At 46.6% G+C, this 20,299-nt stretch overlaps 1 protein-coding gene across 2 annotated transcripts in view; it reads right to left on the minus strand.

Annotated features, from left to right (window-relative positions):
- The window catches only part of COX10 (cytochrome c oxidase assembly factor heme A:farnesyltransferase COX10), a 109,779-nt gene that overhangs the window by 10,871 nt on the left and 78,609 nt on the right, over positions 1-20,299 (minus strand). For both annotated transcript variants that reach the window (XM_075111351.1, XM_075111352.1), the window contains exon 6: positions 7,213-7,445. In XM_075111351.1, the coding sequence (XP_074967452.1) occupies positions 7,213-7,445 (233 nt within the window). The remainder of the gene's footprint in view (positions 1-7,212; positions 7,446-20,299) is intronic.

Here is a 20,299-nt window from a genome sequence, read left to right on the forward strand (position 1 = left end):
CACACCCGGGGCACCGGGGCTTCTCCTGCGGGTGTTGTGTCACACACCTGGGGCAACGCGGCTTCTCCTGCGGGTGTTGTGTCACACACCTGGGGCACCGAGGCTTCTCCTGCGGGTGTTGTGTCACACACCTGGGGCAACGCGGCTTCTCCTGCGGGTGTTGTGTCACACACCTGGGGCACCGGGGCTTCTCCTGCGGGTGTTGTGTCACACAGCCGGGGCACCAGGGCTTCTCCTGCGGGTGTTGTGTCACACACCCGGGGCACCAGGGCTTCTCCTGCGGGTGTTGTGTCACACACCCGGGGCACCGGGGCTTCTCCTGCGGGTGTTGTGTCACACACCTGGGGCAACGCGGCTTCTCCTGCAGGTGTTGTGTCACACACCTGGGGCACCGGGGCTTCTCCTGCGGGTGTTGTGTCACACACCCGGGGCACCAGGGCTTCTCCTGCGGGTGTTGTGTCACACAGCCGGGGCACCGGGGCTTCTCCTGCGGGTGTTGTGTCACACAGCCGGGGCACCGGGGCTTCTCCTGCGGGTGTTGTGTCACACACCCGGGGCACCGGGGCTTCTCCTGCGGGTGTTGTGTCACACACCCGGGGCACCGGGGCTTCTCCTGCGGGTGTTGTGTCACACAGCCGGGGCACCGGGGCTTCTCCTACGGGTGTTGTGTCACACACCCGGGGCACCGGGGCTTCTCCTGCGGGTGTTGTGTCACACAGCCGGGGCACCGGGGCTTCTCCTGCGGGTGTTGTGTCACACACCCGGGGCACCGGGGCTTCTCCTGCGGGTGTTGTGTCACACACCCGGGGCACCGGGGCTTCTCCTGCGGGTGTTGTGTCACACACCTGGGGCACCGGGGCTTCTCCTGCGGGTGTTGTGTCACACAGCCGGGGCACCGGGGCTTCTCCTGCGGGTGTTGTGTCACACACCTGGGGCACCGGGGCTTCTCCTGCGGGTGTTGTGTCACACAGCCGGGGCACCGGGGCTTCTCCTGCGGGTGTTGTGTCACACACCCAGGGCACCGGGGCTTCTCCTGCGGGTGTTGTGTCACACACCTGGGGCACCGGGGCTTCTCCTGCGGGTGTTGTGTCACACACCTGGGGCACCGGGGCTTCTCCTGCGGGTGTTGTGTCACACAGCCGGGGCACCGAGGCTTCTCCTGCGGGTGTTGTGTCACACACCCGGGGCACCGGGGCTTCTCCTGCGGGTGTTGTGTCACACACCCGGGGCACCAGGGCTTCTCCTGCGGGTGTTGTGTCACACACGCGGGGCACCAGGGCTTCTCCTGCGGGTGTTGTGTCACACAGCCGGGGCACCGAGGCTTCTCCTGCGGGTGTTGTGTCACACAGCCGGGGCACCGAGGCTTCTCCTGCGGGTGTTGTGTCACACACCTGGGGCACCGGGGCTTCTCCTGCGGGTGTTGTGTCACACACCTGGGGCACCAGGGCTTCTCCTGCGGGTGTTGTGTCACACACCTGGGGCACCGGGGCTTCTCCTGCGGGTGTTGTGTCACACACCTGGGGCACCAGGGCTTCTCCTGCGGGTGTTGTGTCACACAGCCGGGGCACCAGGGCTTCTCCTGCGGGTGTTGTGTCACACACCCAGGGCACCAGGGCTTCTCCTGCGGGTGTTGTGTCACACACCCAGGGCACCAGGGCTTCTCCTGCGGGTGTTGTGTCACACACCCAGGGCACCAGGGCTTCTCCTGCGGGTGTTGTGTCACACACGCGGGGCACCGGGGCTTCTCCTGCGGGTGTTGTGTCACACACCCGGGGCACCGGGGCTTCTCCTGCGGGTGTTGTGTCACACACCCAGGGCACCAGGGCTTCTCCTGCGGGTGTTGTGTCACACACGCGGGGCGTGGGGGCTGCTGTGCAGCCCCATCTCCTCCAGGTGCCCCAAGAGCTATGCGTGGGGCAGCGAACCGGGTAAGGGGCACGCTGCCGGTGAATTCCTGGGGTCAGTTCCCCAGGTGCCCCAGCGCTGGAACTGCCACTTCTTTTGTCTCTTGTGAAGATGGGAAGGGGGAAAAAAAATAGCCCACTGGCTTTTGTCCTAAATTCGGACCAGCTGCTTACTAGTATTGTCCCTCTGCCTCGGTTTTTACAGTTTTTACCCCCACAAAGCAGACTCCTGGGCCCCCAGCTTCCAATTCTCATATGTCAGTGGCACGAATATCTCTGTTTCCTCTGGAACAGATCACAAATTCTGCTGCCTTTCATCTGAGAAGCGAAACCCCGAAAAGCTGAGTTTACTAGAGCGGGTTTATAGCTGGAGTCTCCTCTGATCCTGCAGCCGGACGGCGGAGCTGCCCTGCTCCCACGGCGCTGGCTCCCAGAGCTGCTCGCACATCAAGGGGCTTTGAGAGCTCAAAGTGCTTAACTGGAAGGGACACAAAGATCTCCAAGCTTATTTTGCATGCAATTAAGCTGTTGCTTTGCTCTCCCTCCTCCTGGCAGACAAGTGCTACGCCAGGGAAGGTATGAGAGACTCCAGGCATTGACAGGTTGGGCGCAGCCCCCCCTCTCCCCTATTCTCTTTTTTTTTGTCACTGAAACCATCCATCTGCCAAATGTCACCAGCTGATAAGAACCGCCCGTTTTTAAAGCCCCATTTGTAAATAGATGTTGGCTGACATAATTAATGTCTACCGTACAACACAATTTGAATTACAAAGTAAAGGCAATTTAAAAATCAGCTTCCACATGATTACAATTGATACTCAGTCTATAAATTCCATAGCCCCAGGAATTATTTAGATTTTGGAAAATGAATGAAAATCAGTACAAGATGTCTTTCAGGAAAGCGAGACCAGAAGTGGAGCATCTGAGATAAACTAAATAGTCTCTTGAGATAAACATTCTTTGGTGCAGTAATACCTATGGCTCCAGGCCACCATGGGTCTGTAATGTCTGCTGTGCTGTCAGGGCTGTTATCTGCTATGCCACTGCCACCTACTCAGAATAAATCCCCTTAACTGATAAGCACATTATGTTGAGGACCCCTGCTTGTCACTTCCATCTAACTGGGTGGTTTACACGAACGCCGTGGGACCGAATTGCTCCGCACTGCTCGCCGGCTGGGACCCAGCCTTCAGCGCGTAAGCGCAGGAACCTCGCTGGAAGGGCAAAATGTGCAAGGCAAAATACGGGCTACGGCCCTTGGAAACGTTCACCCTAGAGTCAGTTTTTCTGCTAACTAGAAATAACAAGTTTAAATGGCCGGCAAACATTTCTAACAAGCATTAGTCTGGGGAGAAAGACCAGCAGCACAAGAGTAATTTAAAGCATGTATACGCTGTGTCTCTCGCATGCCAAAATAAATAGCTCTGTTACTTCCTAACGGCGTCTGTACGCACGCTCGACAGCAGCGTGGCACAGCCGGGAGATCTCCCGCGCGCGGACCCTGCACAGGAGGAGGATCCAGCACCGAACAGGACCCTCTGCAGACCTTGGCCTCTTTTTCCTGTCTCTATGCTATGACTTAAGGCTTCAAGTGAATTTCATTATTTTTCCTGCTGGTCCGTCCTTTGTAAAATCAGAAGAAATCATTCGAGGGCGTCTAGATTTACTAGAAAAACAAGTCTCTTTGGAAATAAACAGTACCACAAAGGAGCAATGAAATCTACTTTCAAGGAAGCAAACGTGTTACTGCAAATCACGGGCTGGCAGTTAAGTTCTGCATAAGTACACCAGATATGTGGTAGTGATATCCACGTGATAAATTACATTTATCACACACCTTTGACCATCTCACCTGCACTCGGCTCCCCCAGAGAGGCAATGTTAACATTCCCGATCTTTCATCAGTTTCAAACAGCTGCCATTAAAAACAACACGACCCCCCCCCAAACCCACAACAAAGAATTCCCCATCTTCCCAGAGATAACCTTATCTTTCGCTTTTGAAATGTGAGGTTTTCCCTAAATTACGCTGGCACAAAATCTAGGGTCGGGGGCAGGATGTTCAATCAGGCTTAAGAGCATATAATTAAAGTTACCTATCAGGGGCAGAAATGGAAGCAAGCATCACTGGGAATCACTAAAAGATCTGCAAAGGTTGTGTAGTTTAAGAAATACCAGCAACTGTTTGTGTCACTGGAAGTATAAGGGTCCCAGATTTTTACCTGCAAATATGCGATATTTATTTCTTGTGCAAGAAATAAATCTTTTGTTCTCTTCTCCCAAGTTACAAGCGATAGGACAAGAGGAAACGGCCTCAAGGTGTGTCGGGGAGGTTTAGGTTGGGTATGAGAGAAAATGTCTTTACTGACAGAGCGGTCAGGCCTTGGCACGGGCTGCCCAGAGAGGTGGGGGAGTCACCGTCCCTGGGAGGGTTAAAAAAATGCATAGACATGGCACTTGGGGACACGGTTTAGGAGGCCTGGGGGTGTTGGGTTGGCGGTTGGACTTGATGATCCCAGAGGTCTTTCCAACCTTAATGATTCTATGATTCTATAAACTATCAAAGTATTAAACTTTGAAAAAAGAAAGCTATAAACAAAAGGAGGACAAATTAAAACAAGGCTGCTCCAATCTGAGACACTTTGTTATTAACTCCGGCATCAGAAACCAGGAATCGTCTCCAACTCCCTCAAATGACCAAGAGCGTCCTGCAGCACTAGCTACGGACCTCGCCGGTGATGGCACCGAACTCCTGACGCTGCAGAAGGGCGCAGACGCCCCTGTCCGAGGGTACCACGCAGTACGGTGTAACGCTCGGTTACACCCGAAATGGTAATGAAAAGCCTACACTTAAGTACTGTTTTCCCTACAACCAGCAACGTGTACGACAATGTGGCTGCTGTGAGAAGATTACAGGGAGAGAAAATTCACAGGAAAATGTAAACTCAAAAAACCACCCGTTAAATGGTGAGAACCTTCCTTCTCATTAGTTTTGTAACTCCCTTCCTTCACATTCCTCTTTGTTATTGAGTGGAATGATTTTTTAAAAAAAAAAAAAACGAGGTGCAAATGCATTTTCACACCTCTACCAAAAACTAGGTTAAGTCTCCAAGCTAATTACACATTATTAATGAGTTCAACAACTGTGGGTAGGCTGGTTAGAGAAGGGATGCAGGTCTGCACGTCCCTATGTACGCACGCAGATCCGCGCTTGTACTCCGTGCAGGTCTGATGCTGCCAGACGATGAACTCTCTTCTCCTTGGCAATAGCAGAATGCTTAACACTGAAAAACAGTTCACAGTGCTGTCCTTTTCTTCTATTTATCTCTTTTCTTTTCAAAGGCTTGGTTTGGGGTTTTTTTTTTTAAATACTGAAATGCACTTAAATACGAGATTCAGGTCACCATTTTCAGGACTCGCCCAGGTGTGCTTCATTACAAAGACCAGTATCAGCTCAATAACATTTCTTTCTCTACTAAACAAGCTGCCTGGCCTCACTGACACAGACCGGGAGGTGACCGTAGAAAGTTTTAGCTGCCCAGAACCAACAGTACATCATCAGGTTATGCACCAGAGCAGACCATCACGCTCTGGCAAAGTCTGCTCAGGTGGTTTGAAGTTATCGTCTTCCACTGATGGCATCATTGCCAGAGATTATCTCCTCCAGAGCAGAGCTGGCAGCGGGCCTTGTAACCACATCCCAGTTGCAAACTAGAGGGGAAGAGCCCACTGGGGACCAAGACGGCGCTCTGTGCTGCCTGCTCTGCCTGCCTGCCCTGCTGCCGTACGGCGACAGCTTAGCCCTTTGCGAAATAGGTCTCAAAGAGCAAGCTGTAACTTGACAAATCAAAGATAAGGAAAATCAGTGCCAGTTTACTTTAACGTGCTGGGCTCCAACTGGAGCAGTTTAGCTGCCATTTTAAAACCAGGGGGGGAAATCTGAACCGCGACAGCCTCTACAGCAAGGGCTTTTGGTGAACCAGAGCTTTTCGCTCTAGCTCCTCCAGGCTGGGCTTTGCTGGCGAAGCGTGGGCACAAGCGGCATCTTCTAGCATCAACGCTGCAAAGAGATGCCAAAACCAATGCAGAAATCTCTATAAACAACGTAAGACCCAAGGTCTAAGCAACCGCAGCCAGAATGATACAGTCCTTAAAAATATACATTTTGTGGTTTTAATTCTTTCTCTTCTCTTTAGAAATCCAGAGCTCTTAATGATGTCTGTTATGTGCTCCCTAACACGAGACACTATACATATACATACATATCATTTATAGGTCTAAATATTAAGAAAACTTTCAGAGAAGTAAATGTTTGTATAGAATTAGCACACACGAGTGGAAAAAAACCCACAAAACCCTTCATCCTAGGTCTGGATTAGATCTGTATCAGAACATGTGTGCACAAAGCCAATTCAGACTGATTTTTAGAGGAAGTGCGTAGCATAAATGAAGAACAGCGTGCGATGGATTTTGCACAGATTCTGATAATTTCTGGTTAAAAGCCTTGTTGTTGTTGAAAGCATTATTCAAGCCTTAAATACGCCACACTGTGGGATGAGTGTGAGCTAAAAAAATTCTTAACAGACCTGTTAATTGAACTTCATGACTTTCTTCAGAATATAACTATGTGGAGCCACTTTGATTCTTAAGTTTCTAGCTGGCAGGAAAAACAAGCCCTAATTGTGTCAGAGTTTAGCTGCTGAAGAGATCAGTGTTTTATGAGGGATATAAAAATGGTTCACAGTTACTAAAATAGAAATCTTCATTTGCTTTTAGAGGAGGGGGGGAAGAAACATTTATAACCTAGAGTTTAGAAGTGGGCAATTAAGAAATACACCAATAAATTCATCTTCCCAGGATATTTTCTGGCTCGTGGAAAGACAGTAATAAACACATCTGGGAATTTTCCAGCTGAAAGCTCCTGACTTCTAAGTTGGATCTTATGGTTTCAACCCTGAAATTACATAACATTTTCTTCCATGTGAACTCCAAAGACACTATATTTTTTTTTTTTCTTAAGATGGCCTAAACACATACTCAACAGGACATGGTCTTTTATCGGCTCATGTTTGCCCCTGAAATGCTCCCCGTAAAGAGAATTATACAATCGTGTCTACCTCTTCAGCCCTTATGGTACCGTGCTATAACAGACTTTGGTATCGCAAACAGCAGAATGTATCTGCTTTCAAAGCACTATCAGGCCAACAAGCATACAGAATGAGGTTTACTACCTTCTGAGTGTGTCTTTTTAGCAATCCCAAAGGCAACACTGACGACCGCTCACCCAGATGCAAGGGTTTGATACTCACCAGCATCGAGACTACCAGTAGCCGCCGTCCAGCCCATGACGGGGGGAATGGCACCGACGACAGCTCCCACCCACGTGTTGGCAATGCTCATCCTCTTCATGGGTGTGTAACAACACGTGTACAAGAAGATGTTGAAGGCTCCCAGGGCGCCGGTGAGAGGGTTTACCCCCAGCGTCAGCAGGGCGATGCCCGGGACCCCGCAGGAGGCAGCAAAACAGACGGCGAGCAGGGGGCTGCGGGCAGAGAGCAGGAGACACACACTGAGCAAGAGAGTCTGTCTTAAAGAATGACCGCTGCCCCTCTCCTTTTGCCTCCTCCCAGAAATTAAGATTGGATTTTTGGTTTTAGTTTCGGTTTATTTGGATTTTTAACTCGCCCAGCCCAAACTTTCCCATGTGACTCCCTATCCTAAGGGAAGTCTTTCTAAAAAATTAAGACAATCTTGCTGCAGATTTGCCACGATAGGTGATTCTCATTCTTGTGAGCACTGTCTTCACCAAATAAACTCAGCCTATGCAGGTAAAGAGCCCTTACAGAGAACTGATGCTTTCAGCAGATCTTCCTCTTTCATATTAATCTTAATAAATTTTGACCTCTGGAAAAAGCACTCAGGGTTTAGAGTGAACGAGAATGGTTGTAGCTTGTCAGATTCTTAATTGATTGCAATTATCCAAGGGATCCTCTGACTGAAATGCAACAGGGTTAGACACAAAATTAGGAAGCATTTATGAGAAAAAGAGTACATTCAATCATTTTGACATTATGTCAACAGAAATAAAGTATTTTTTGGCTTTACTGAAAGAAGGCTGAACGTCCCACATTCCCATTTAGCTTAGGCACTGTGCTAAGCAGGGGTAGCACACCAAAGCAATTCTGGCAACAGAACCAAAACTAAAACTCACTCTCTTCTAAGTGCGACTAGAATTAACTGCCAATATTTTAGGTTTGGCCAAAAGCAGCAAACAACAAAGACGCAAATTATTTCCATTGATTTCTACTGCGCATCAGCTAAGAGCTCAGAGAAGGTTGGAGACTCCTGTTAAAACCTGTAAGAAAGTGGCTGAAGCCATGTAAACTTCTGCTAGTAAGTTCCACAATAAACATCCAAATACAACGAACAAGGGGCTTTTGTTTCCCTACCAAAACCACGCTTCACAGGCAGCACCGTGATGCAACCCTAAGGAAGCTTTATTTGTGTCCCCTTGCACCAGATCGACTGTTTGCTGCCGGTGGAGATCTCACGTGTGCTTGTTCGGGGGTGTTTGGCATGATGGAACGAGAGGACTAAATGCCACTAAGAAATAACGTGGTGTGAGAGACCTCTGGAAGGGAGGAAAATGCCATTAACTGAGTTGCATTTAATAACCCATGTGGCTAAATACACACTTCTAGTCATCCATGTAAGAGCAGAAAATATATGTGCTTCCAACAAATGTCTCTGCATGAAGTTTAGCTTTACACGTTTTGTGTAATTGAAAACTATGCAGCCTTTGTATTCTATGATCACTCTGCCCTCCGGCCAAATCCTTAACCCTAAAATACGTGTCGCAAGCACTGCTCCTACCCTCTTAAGAAAAAATTGCTGGTGGGGATGAATTTTATGAGTTTTATCAACAAAAAATCCTACCATTCAAATTTTGCTTTTTAAGACCTTTGTTGGACCAGTATGGTATGGGGATCCTAAATAACTAGAAGAAGCAAAATGAGCAAATCTCACACTAAAGATCTGCCTTCAATTTAAATTAAATTGACTAAGTCATTTTATCCAGCTTTTCAAAACCATCAATAGATTTTAGGTTACGGAGCGTGCACAGAGCACATTTACGCTCCGGCATTACCAGTCCTGGTGTTACTAACACATCAGGAACAGAGGCAGGGTACATCACTGCCGTCATTGACAACGAGACGTATAAAACTTCAGGCTGTTTTCAGCAGCCGTATTGTGAAAGCATACGGCGCTGCGCCCTCTGGTTTTGCAGCTAGCGGTGCTCTTTGGCAGAAAGGCAGCAAAACACAAGCTGTACCATAAACCGCCTCAGCACCGGCTACTAACGCCGTACTTCGTAGACGTTGCCCCTCTGCGGTGAAAGCCTGGCTGGGTTTGGTTAAACAAATCTCTCTTGACTGATTCCTGAATAAAATGCGGTCAGACAGCAAACACCAGGTTTACACAATACACACTCGCGAGTTGGCAAGACCAGCGTGACCCTACGAGGCCGGGCTACCCGCATTCGCTCCCGTGGGGCTCACAGACGTAAATGAGGACCCAGTTTGACCTAAGGCAACGAGCACTTTTCTCCCTAATCAAGAGTGAAGACTCATCTACACGCCTCCAATTCAAATGAACGCTGCACACCGTGAGCTGATCACAGAGCGGCAGACACCAGCCCTCCATGCCTCTCACGGGAAGGGAAGGCGAAGGCTGGGAGGGCAAAGCCCTCCTCCGTGGCTGAGCCCCGCATGGCATCTCTCCCACGCCGCTTCCCTGCAGCAGCCACAGCCCTGCGGTGCCAGCCCCGACACCAGCTGTGTGCTGCCTTCACGTCCAACTGACAGATCGTGGAAGTACCTTTATCATATGAGGCTTTATCAAAAGGGAAGGGTGAAGTTACGCGACTGAGTCCTTCAAAAAAGTTGTTCTGTTCCTGGTGAATGAAAACACAGTTTTGTTTCTCAGTTTATTCCCTTTTGCCTCCCTAAATGGAAGTTCCTGGAGGAAGCTTGATTAGCCTCTGTAATAGTCCTAACGATCTCAGGGGAGGGCAGCTCCTCATAAGCAGTTGAACTATGTAACTTTTAGACATCCTGAAAGTATCGCATTTTCTACTTCTCTCCAGGGTTTCCTTAACAATCAAGGAACTGTGAATTCTTCTAGAAGAGGAATTGCCCAACTTACAAGTGCCTGCCCCTAAAACTCCAACTGAGATCAGAAACTCAAACTGTGACCTGATGATTCAGCTTTGTTATTTCTAACCCTTAAAATACTATTTGGTGTTATAAAGACACTGCAATGAGAATTTAGGACCTTGCTTTCTTGGTGAGACATGAGGTAGAGGAGAATTCAACTCATTCTCATGTAAATATGTCATAAGGTCTAGGAGAAGTATAAGCAACTCCTCACTGGGAAAGGGAGAATATTTGAGGAAAAGGTAGAGATATTTCAGTCACTGGTGCAGTTTTTTTCTGCTCAGTGACCCTCAGGATTTTAAGAAGAAAAGGTTGACCCTAGGTTTAAATCACGGCAGTTTAAGGGGTATTCTGATTTCAACTAATGGTCTTCTCTAAGGACCATTATGCATCTCCGTGCTCACATGAGGTCTGTCAAAACTCAGGCACGTGGTGTGAGGCTCATTTATTTGATGTACGCTCCTTTGCCAAGCTGCCTGTATCTCACTGAGGAGATCAGGATCCCATTCTGGAGCAGGAGAAAGGCTGTGATGCCAAGCTGTCACTGGATTTGCCCCACCACGACACAGTTCCTCCCACCACAGCCTTGTGCCAGCACGCAGTCCACCGTCCATCACAGCAGCATCGGTCTTGGGTAACCCAGCGCCGGGGAATTCTCATGCGGTGGTCAAACGCGGCTGCGGGGTCTCTGCTGGTTTCCTTCATCCTTAACCCATCCCACGCAGTAAGTGCAGGCTGATGACAGATGCTGGTACATAAGCCTCATTTCACTTGGGCGTTTCACTTATGCTAAGGGAATTGATCCCATGGCAAAAAAGGGCAGTCTTCCATTGGAAAATTGGCCAAGGAGCTAGCTCAGAAAGCAAACATATTGAGTAAGAAACTAGGTTTTATGATGGATTCTTGGGAGGAGTTGGTTTCAGTTATTTGGCTGATTAAAATCAGACTCTGGAAAAATACTACAAGTGCCAAATGAGTTCTCTTCAAATTTCAACTCTAAAATACCCAGAATGTCACCACATAGGACACCTCCAAAAGGAAAACCAAAACCTGGTAGTTCTGCCTTGTCCCTCTTCTCTGCCTTATTGAGAAGGCACATGCCAAAGTCTGCCTAATAATACTGCTAGAAGATATTCACATTCAACTAAAAGCTTTTGAGAGGACTTCAGCTCGAACAGGGAATAATCAAACCTTTCCTGATCCAAAGAAAACCTGCTGACACTTCTCTCCTGTAGAGCTCACTGAAGAGAGAACCTCCCCCGTCACACTCCACTGAGAGCATCCAAGAGGAGGAGGAGGAGGAAAAGAGACCCAGGTTTCTCCTCATTCAACTCGAGCTTTTGCTGGCACAGAGGCGTCTGGAGAGACGCCGCCGGTCAGGCTGGGGAGGATTGCTCGAGGGCAGCCCAGAGCTGCTGCGGGGGGCGGAGAGCAGGGCAGGGGGAAGCCCAGGTGGGTGATATTCAGGCACCCTTGCACACATGACCGCGAGGCATCCGCATGGACCCTCACTCATCATATCGTTGACAGCAACTTTGGACAACGCAGCAGCCTGTTTCAATTCACGTGCAAGAGCATAATCTCCCAATCTAGCTGCCAGTTACAGATGAGCTAGCTATACGTACAGAATGACCTTACACACATGCGCATCAAATATATTTACTTAATAGGCTGCAGAGTCATGGATAATCGTACTTATTGACTCCCAGCGTTACCTAGAAAAATTGAGAGGGGGAAACAAATTATAGCATTTACCCATCTATAAAATTAATGTACAATTTTACCTATTTCACAGCAGCATTAGCAAGCTTAATGTCTATAAAGATCAATAGCATCACTGCTACACATGCTTTTCTATGCTGTCTTTGGCTCTTTGGCAAAACATTTTGTGAGGACGGCTGTCAAAGTACAGTTAGCACTACAGTTTAAAAAACAGCATTAAAAAGAGGAAAAGTTTAAAGAAAATTTTGTTTGGAAAAAAAGACAATCAAGAAGTTGGACAAAATTCCCTCCTAAAACCTACCAATATTTAGAAATACGGAGAATTCCCGTATCACCATGTAATGCTTTGACCTGCCTCTGTGAATATACCGACACTCGCACACAGACACAAAGCCTACATGAATCCCGAATAGATGCGCTCATGCAATCAGCAGCGTACGCAATGCACATTCAGATGTTATGTAAATACATAAGAAACTTAATTTCTGACCTTGTGTTAATGGGAAATTGGCCACGCAAACCATATTTACATAAAAGCGTAAGCCTGAATGTAAGTGTCCATTTAAGACTGCCTGCATATTTTTCAGGTGAAGCATAAGTGCCTATATTTGAAAATGAGATTAAAAGCCTAATACAAAAGGTAGTAAAACAAATTCTGTCTTCTCCCTGTCTGTCAAAAACCTTTTATAGAAACATCACCCACTTCTAAAAGGGCAAACTAAAAAAACCAACCCCAAAACAACAATGCCCTTTTGATTTGCTGCAGCACGCACAGAATACCTTAATGGATTGAAACATTTAAATTCCCGGTTGATTATTTTGTATTAGATCTTATTACTATTGACAACTGTCCCTCGGGCCACAAGGCCAGGGGTCTGTTCTGCCAAATGCAGGGTGAGGATCTAAAATAAGCAGGACAAGGATGGCAAAGAATGAAGTGCGGCAGGCGATCGCTGTGCCAAAGGGTGGGCACAGCACCGCCGCTCCGCTCCTGAGCACCTCCAGCCAGGCTGCACCTCCCTAAAGCCCGTCCTCCACGTCCAGGGATGGGCTGGGCAGGGGGGGGAAGGAAGGTGGGACAAAAAGGAACTTATTTAGAGTCATTTCTGCATCCAAACAAAGCCAAGATACGCATCCTTGCTTTCCTCTACATGGGATTTAAACAATGGCAAATATTCTGCACGGACTATACCCTTTAACCGCAATTTAACTTATTTTTTGGTGAGGCAAAACCTGGTTTTGGTCCTATCTGGCAAGTTTTCTCTTTTGTTCATGACGCAGGTTCAGCAAGAGCACCACGCTTCCTCCCCTCGCTCGTTTGCTGCTGCTGCCCACAGAAATGGTCCTAAGTTATCCCTTACTTCAGCATCTTCCACGGTGGCCGGGAAACGGCGCCGAGACAACAAAGGTGAGACTGATGGCTCAGACGAGTCTCAGTATTGCTGCTCTGGGCACAAATTCCATCCGCGTACAGTGTCAAAACAATTTGTTGTTTTAACAAGAAGAGGAACACCCTGAACCAGCCTCACCCTCAGACGGGCTGAAAATAGCGGGAGCTCGGAAGAAGGTATTTGGCAGACAAAGAATACAAGTATGATTCTCATCTCTGCAATTTCATTTCGCCATCATGGGCTGAGATATGAGTCCAGTGCATGAACACTGTTCCAAAGCCATAATTAAAATCAGATTTTGGGAGTAAGCATCATACGTTGCTTATTATTTCTGGAACCCGTAGGTACTAAGAACGTCCCCAGACTACTCGCCAGTACAAGGCTGCTGGAGAAAGCCCCCTCCTCTTCCTAATTTCTTCCAGGTCAGCAGTAAGTTATTAAGGCTTCTGAAGCCACTTACGAGCTAAGACAAAAGCATTAGCCTGAAGATTTTACATTTTTCCAACAGCAATGAGAGGTGACACAAACTGAAAGGCACGTCATGTCCCTTTGTTTCTATAGACATAAAAGCCCGCGGTCACGTCAAGAGGGGAGGATGTCCACAGAGGTCCCCAGCACAAATGCACCTAACCCCATGCAGAAAACCATCATTTCCCCAGCTGCTGATCTACAGCTTTGCTCATCTCCTGGCCTCTTCTCAAGTCTTGCAGCCAGGCAACGCTAAGAGTCGCCGAAAGCCAGTCCCAGGGTAGGGGCTGAGCCTGTGATCACCACGACTGTCACATGGAACTGAGCTATGGCTTGGTCACCTCCCTCAGCTGGAGTATCAGCCAAGGGATTTTTAAAATTTTTATTTATTTTATTTAAAGAGCAGCACTGAGGAACTGCTGAACCCTCTTCGGTAGCTTTGAGATCCACCAAGAAAATGAAGGGAGGTCGTCAACCCCAGGAGTTACAGCGGGCGATCCCGTCCTGCTTGGAAGAGACACGAGGAGCTGAGGACACTACGCACTGCAACAACAGATGACTATAGAGAAGCCTTCGTGCTCCGATGACTGAGGTAATGGGGAAGAAGGCCCATCTCCTCCGAGCACACATCTGGACTGCATTTGCGTAATTTCCAGCCCTGCTTCCCCAGATGGACACATGCCTGAAACCAGCAGTGGGGTCGTCTGCTGGCGCAAGTGCCGTAGAGTCAGCTGACTGCGAAAAACAAGCCAGAAGGCTGTAAAAGGCACGTTTTGCCCTGAATAGCAACGGTAGCTTCCCTGAAATTACTTTTGATGGGAGGTTAAAAAAAACGACTCGTACAGCTTCTCAGCTCAACGTAAGGCAGAGAGCATTCAAAACCAATCAGTAATCGTGGCAGACAACTGAGTGATGGCAATCTACCAAGAGTGAAATTAAATTTTAACTTTCCACACAAATCCTTTCAGGCTGCATATTTATATATTTAGTAATAAAAACCATATTCATGACCATTGTCAGCTGTAAAAATTCTATAGTAATAACAACAACACTAATGGAAACTGAAACTGGAACTACATTGCCTGGATCAGTAGCTGCATCGCTGATGACTTCTCTAAAATGATTCTCAGGTTTTTTTGCAAAAGACATTAGGTTAAACACCAGAAGAGTCCTACAGACTGAGTGGGGATGTACCTGATAGAAAAACCACCCACACCTGGATCTGAGATTTTAAATCAAAGTGGTTACACGATGATGTATCTGCACCTCTCCTACGAGGCCGGGCTGGGAGAGTTGGGGTTGTTCAGCCTGGGGAAGAGAAGGCTGCGGGGAGACCTTATTGTGGCCTTTCAGTGCTTAAAGGAGGATTAGTGGAAAGATGGGGGCAACACCTATAGCAAGGCCTGTTGTGACAGGACAAGGGGGAACGGCTTTAAACTAAAGGAGAGGAGATTTAGGCTGGATATAAAGAAAAAAATTTTCACAGAGAGGGCGGTGAAACCCTGGCCCAGGTTGCCCAGAGAGGTGGTCGATGCCCCAGCCCTAGAGACATCCAAGGCCAGGCTGGACGGGGCTCTGAGCGACCTGATCTAGTTGGGGATGTCCCTGCTCGCTGCAGGGGGTTGGACTGGACGGGCTCTAAAGGTCCCTCCCAACCCAACCCATTCTCCGATTCTATGATGCACTATGACCCCTAATTAGTACAGTTTTGAGGCAGTGTATCTTTTTTTTAAGGACTCAAAGCATGACTGACAAAATATTTTTATATTCAACTACAGCTTTCAATTACAGATCAGATTAGTCTCAAGGAGAGATATTTCTTTCCAATTAAAAGGAAAAAATAGCTTTAGCATTGGCAGAATGGACGTACTGCTAGACCCCTCTATTTCTTTCATGTAGATCTGATTCTGCACCAGTCGGAAGCTTTAGTAAACACGAGCCATCCATGCTCTCGCTTTTGATACCATCTTCCACAGCTACGTTGTGACTGAATGTTATGAGAAGCCCAGGAACCTCTGATTGAGGCTCAATCTTGCAAAGTACCAGAATTATATTAAACTGAACAATATCTATCAATGAGCTAAAATGGTACTATTTTAAGGGAAAAGACATAGAGAAAGATCTTAATAGATATTCATTTATTCTCTCTCAGTCATGCAAGAGAGTTCATGCCTCATGACGAGGGATGAAGGATGATGTATTTTAAAACTAAAACGTGAAACTAAATCACACTTTTAATTAGGAATTAATTTTTTCCCCATCAACTCCAAATACCAGAATACATGCTTTCCTATCATTTACCACCGAAGACTGACAAGATATCCTTTAGAAGGTGCAAACAAATTGGGAGCTTTGTCAAGTGACTCTTTTTTTTTTTTTACTTAATGAATTATTTAACTTTGTATTCACAGGTTAAGAAGTAGTATCTACATTCTGTCAGTGTCTGGCATCTCATCCCCAAAAATGCATCGCTGTAGGCAGATCAGGCTCTACATGCGCTCCAAGTAGTGAACTTGATATCAGATTCCCTTTCACTGGGTATAACACTACCACAATTTTCCAGATTGCTGGAACACACTTGTTGCAATTCTGCCTGCTGATGTTTTTGTAACTGGCTTTTTGTGATTTGGTTTCTGGTAATAACTATGACAAAGATGTTGATAACCTCAGATCGGACAGTACTCTTCCCCAAATGTAAAAAAAAATAGCGTGGAAAATAGTGGAAAAGTTCTAAAGCCAACTTGTAACACAAAATGCGAGCTGAGGAGGAGCTCTGTGTTAAGAGGAGGTAAGAAACTTGTAGGTGCTCCCAAAAAGCCTAATGAGCTGGGTTAATGGGTAGCATCTAAGCACACTTAAATCAGGAGTTCGACACCATAGCATTGTGTCCCCAGATGAAGAGTTTACAGACCTGAACCTCAAATAAACCTCTTCAAAATGCAAATCTCTGGGAGAGGAATTGCCCCTAATACCCTTCCTTTGTCCACAGGGCTAAGCCAGGCCCATCAGCACCAGCCTGGATGTGGTTTTGAATGACATCTGGACCATCAGCAGGGAAACAGGGCAGGATTCAATGGGGGATGTCTAAATCTCCCAAGGAATGTCAGACAGGGAGAACTTGGCACACAACTCAGCGATGGATAAACACGTATAGCTGCCTGGGTCTCATCATGGAGTTGCCTTCTTGAGTTTTGGCACTAAACTGCCAGCTCTGGCTTTGCTATCTAATATTCTTGTTCAGAAGAGTACTTAGGATAAATAAATACAGACTAGGATAAAATATCCCGTGTCTGTGTCAATTCATTTCTCTCCCAATGAAGAAACAACCCATGCATGGAGCCCAAGCTGCCCTGTCATGGCTCTGTATTGCTATTGTATAAAAGCATAATCGACACTGTATTTTAACCAAATTGGAGGCAATTAGTTCCCCTCGCTCCTCAAGAATCCGAGCTGCAGATGTTCTGCCTCCCCTGCCAGAGCGAGGGACTTTAAACCTATCATAAACAAACATGGCTAATTTAAAAGAATCATTTCATCTTGAAAGGGAGACATCTCTCTTTTTTATGCTTGCGTAAATCAAAACTGGCTCGATCGATTTTGCTGAAAGTTTCCCCAAAGACGCAACGTGTATGCTAAGATGAGACAAGAGGAATTTCAACTCAGCCGAAAAAAGAGAGCTCGGGAGTCCCACCCTCAGCACGGAGCTTTCTCCTAACCTTATCCTGCTCTCATATTTACCAGTCTAACTCCACGCAAATGCTGCTAGGATCTGGTCTTCCATTGTTCATGGGTTCAAGAGTCCGCCCGGAGGACTGAGACCGCAGCGACTGCAGGTGTGGGATGAGACAGCTCAGCATCCCCTGGGCAGACCTGCAGTTTACGAATACCACGTTCAGACAGAAATAAAACTTTTTATGCTGCTCTTTGTTATTAAGCAGAAGCTCCAATCGGGCCCCGTCACTTCACTTGAAGTAAAAAATTAAAAATGAAAAGGACCCACACTTATAAAATGTTTATGCTCTTATTACATTTGCTATACACACCAGAATGCTAATCATAACAACTCTAAGCAACCCTGCAGAGAATTAGCACGCTCCTTGTTATATGGCTTTGTTAGGTAGGAGTGAAAGGGTGAATAATAATATTCACAGCTTCCCTGCAGTCACAAAAATGTAAATATTTTTTTTAAAGTGCTTACAAGACAAACCTACAGTAAATTTGAAAAATGTCCCCCATAATATTTAATCTAAATCCTCCTCTTTAACCTAACAAACCTAACCCCACAACACGGCAGTTAAGTGATCCATTCATTTTATTTCAAAATCTCAGTTCTCTCTTCATGTAAGAGCCAGAGACCAGCTGACAAACAGGATGGATAACGTGGTCTCTCCAGAAACATTTTTCTGTGATTTAGAGTGAGTAAACCTAACCCATGCTTCTGCTGAGCCCTCAGCCAACGCTCGGAAAGCAGTGGGTAAAGAAGTCTCAGGCCCGTTCTCAATCTCATGAAGAGGGAGAAAACTGAAGTTCTGGAGTATTTATCAACCGGTTCTTCAAAAAAAGAGGAAAGATAGTCCAGCCATTATTGGTACAGGATCACCGACTCTAAAATACATTCTCAGGAGCAATGAAAATGAAGAAAATAAGTTACTCGCTACAGCCACAGACAGCAGGACAAGGAGCAACGGTGGTCTGCAGCAGAAGGAGGATCAGGCAAGTGGAAGAGCAATGAGCAGATGAGCCTGTCAAATTGCAAGTTAAGTCAGACCCTCCCTGCCTATGTGCAGATTCCTCTGCAGCACTGCAGGCAAGCGTTTGACATTCGTGTCACTGTAGCACTCTAGAGCGTGCCCTGACGTCCTCGCTACATGTCACCTGAGGGGTGAAGAGGATGAGGATGGTTGTATTTTGGGATTTATGCATTATTAGTTTGGTAGTTTATCTAGAGTTAGCATCTGGAGTTATGTTTTACAAATGTTTGGTGGAAAAAAACCCTAAAAACCCCTTCATATACCATCAAAGAGAATGAATACAACGTTAATTATTGTCACACATGGGCAGCAATATGGGTCACTGTGGCTCATGCTCCTTTACGGCATGATTTTAATATAATATTCCTTGTGGTTCTATGTCCCTAGCAAAAAAAAAAAATTAAATAAAACATATCCAAGAGGTTCGCCACAGATCTCAACCTCTGGAATGCAGCTTTCCTACTCATAAAGACTGGAGAGTCTTGGCATCCGTGTTAGCGCAGCTAATTAAAGCATAAGAAAAACCTCTTTTATATCTGACTTGCGAAGTTGATAACGTGTAAGTTATAACTTGTATAAGACACGATAAACTCTGTCCTTCACAGACACCAATGCACTTCTAACATGACTTTCTGTAAACAGATCTCAGCGTATAGCAGCTTCTAATCAGAGGCAGCTCCATAATGGACTTGTTTTGCGGTAACGTTTCCGACAACGCTTGGCACGCGTTGAATAATGATGCCGTTGTGGTTAAACCAGATAAGGTTCAATACCAATACAGGGAAAAACGTGTGGGGGTTTTGACTGTGCTAAGCCAAAATTCACAAACATGAGCCTGAAATGTTTGACAGACACAGGAAGAAGAGCCACCACACTGTGCTACGATGGGGAAATGGTCTTGGGTTTCGAGCTTTATTTTTGCTTGTTTGTGCAGCATAAGAGGGAAAACTCACTTTAACATCACCTTTGAAGAAAGTGACTCATCGCTAGTTGGTTAAAAAAACAAAGGTCAATGGTTACAACCGATGCCCAAAAGGCCCACTCACATCGGACACAAAGATGGGAGGATTAGCGTACAATAGCGTGGCTCCCTCCAGCTCACGGGGCTCTGCCCCCCGGCGAGCAGCTGACATGAGAGGATAAGACAACTCCATTAAGAGCCCGTATCACTGCTCCGCAGCGATCCCCACAAGCAGATGGAGCAGCTATTTAGCCAAATGCACCGTGACTCCCGGTTTATACATGAGCATCTGGGATGTTTCCTAACATGGGGCGATGTACAATGTACTCCGATTTATCAACTGTCCTGCGTGCAATTAAAGGTTCGGATAAATAATTTGGCAGTGAAGGCCCCTTGGTTGAACTGAAAAGCAGCAAGGCGTGAGGGGTCAAGTGTTTCTGCAGGATTTATATTTACCAAACAGAGCTGCCTGCAAAGGAATGTCTCCGTTGAGCGGCGGCAGAATTAGGTCCGGGCAGGAGAGTGAGCTGAAGGCGCTAGCTGGATAGCTAGCAATTTCTTCGTTTCAACTGAAACGAATTTGAATGTAATGTTAGTTATTAAAACAACCCTCTTTATTGCCCTAAGAAACAAAATACGTATGTAGTTTGAGCTATATAATTTCCTGCTAATACACATTTTGATCTGAGGATAATATGCAGTATCACCATTTTTCTGTGAATTCTACAAAAGGACTCTAATACCTTAGAACCATTTAATCAACATCCTATGCAGGCAGTGAATAGATAATTGAAATATAAGTACTGTCATCCATATCCCCTTTGGGAAAGTGACACAGTAAGCATTATATCATTCCATTAGTCCATCCTTTGATGTGGGTTTTATTC

The sequence above is a fragment of the Phalacrocorax aristotelis genome, chromosome 16 (assembly GCF_949628215.1).
Source record: "Phalacrocorax aristotelis chromosome 16, bGulAri2.1, whole genome shotgun sequence".
In the NCBI taxonomy this organism is placed as follows: Eukaryota; Metazoa; Chordata; class Aves; order Suliformes; family Phalacrocoracidae; genus Phalacrocorax; species Phalacrocorax aristotelis.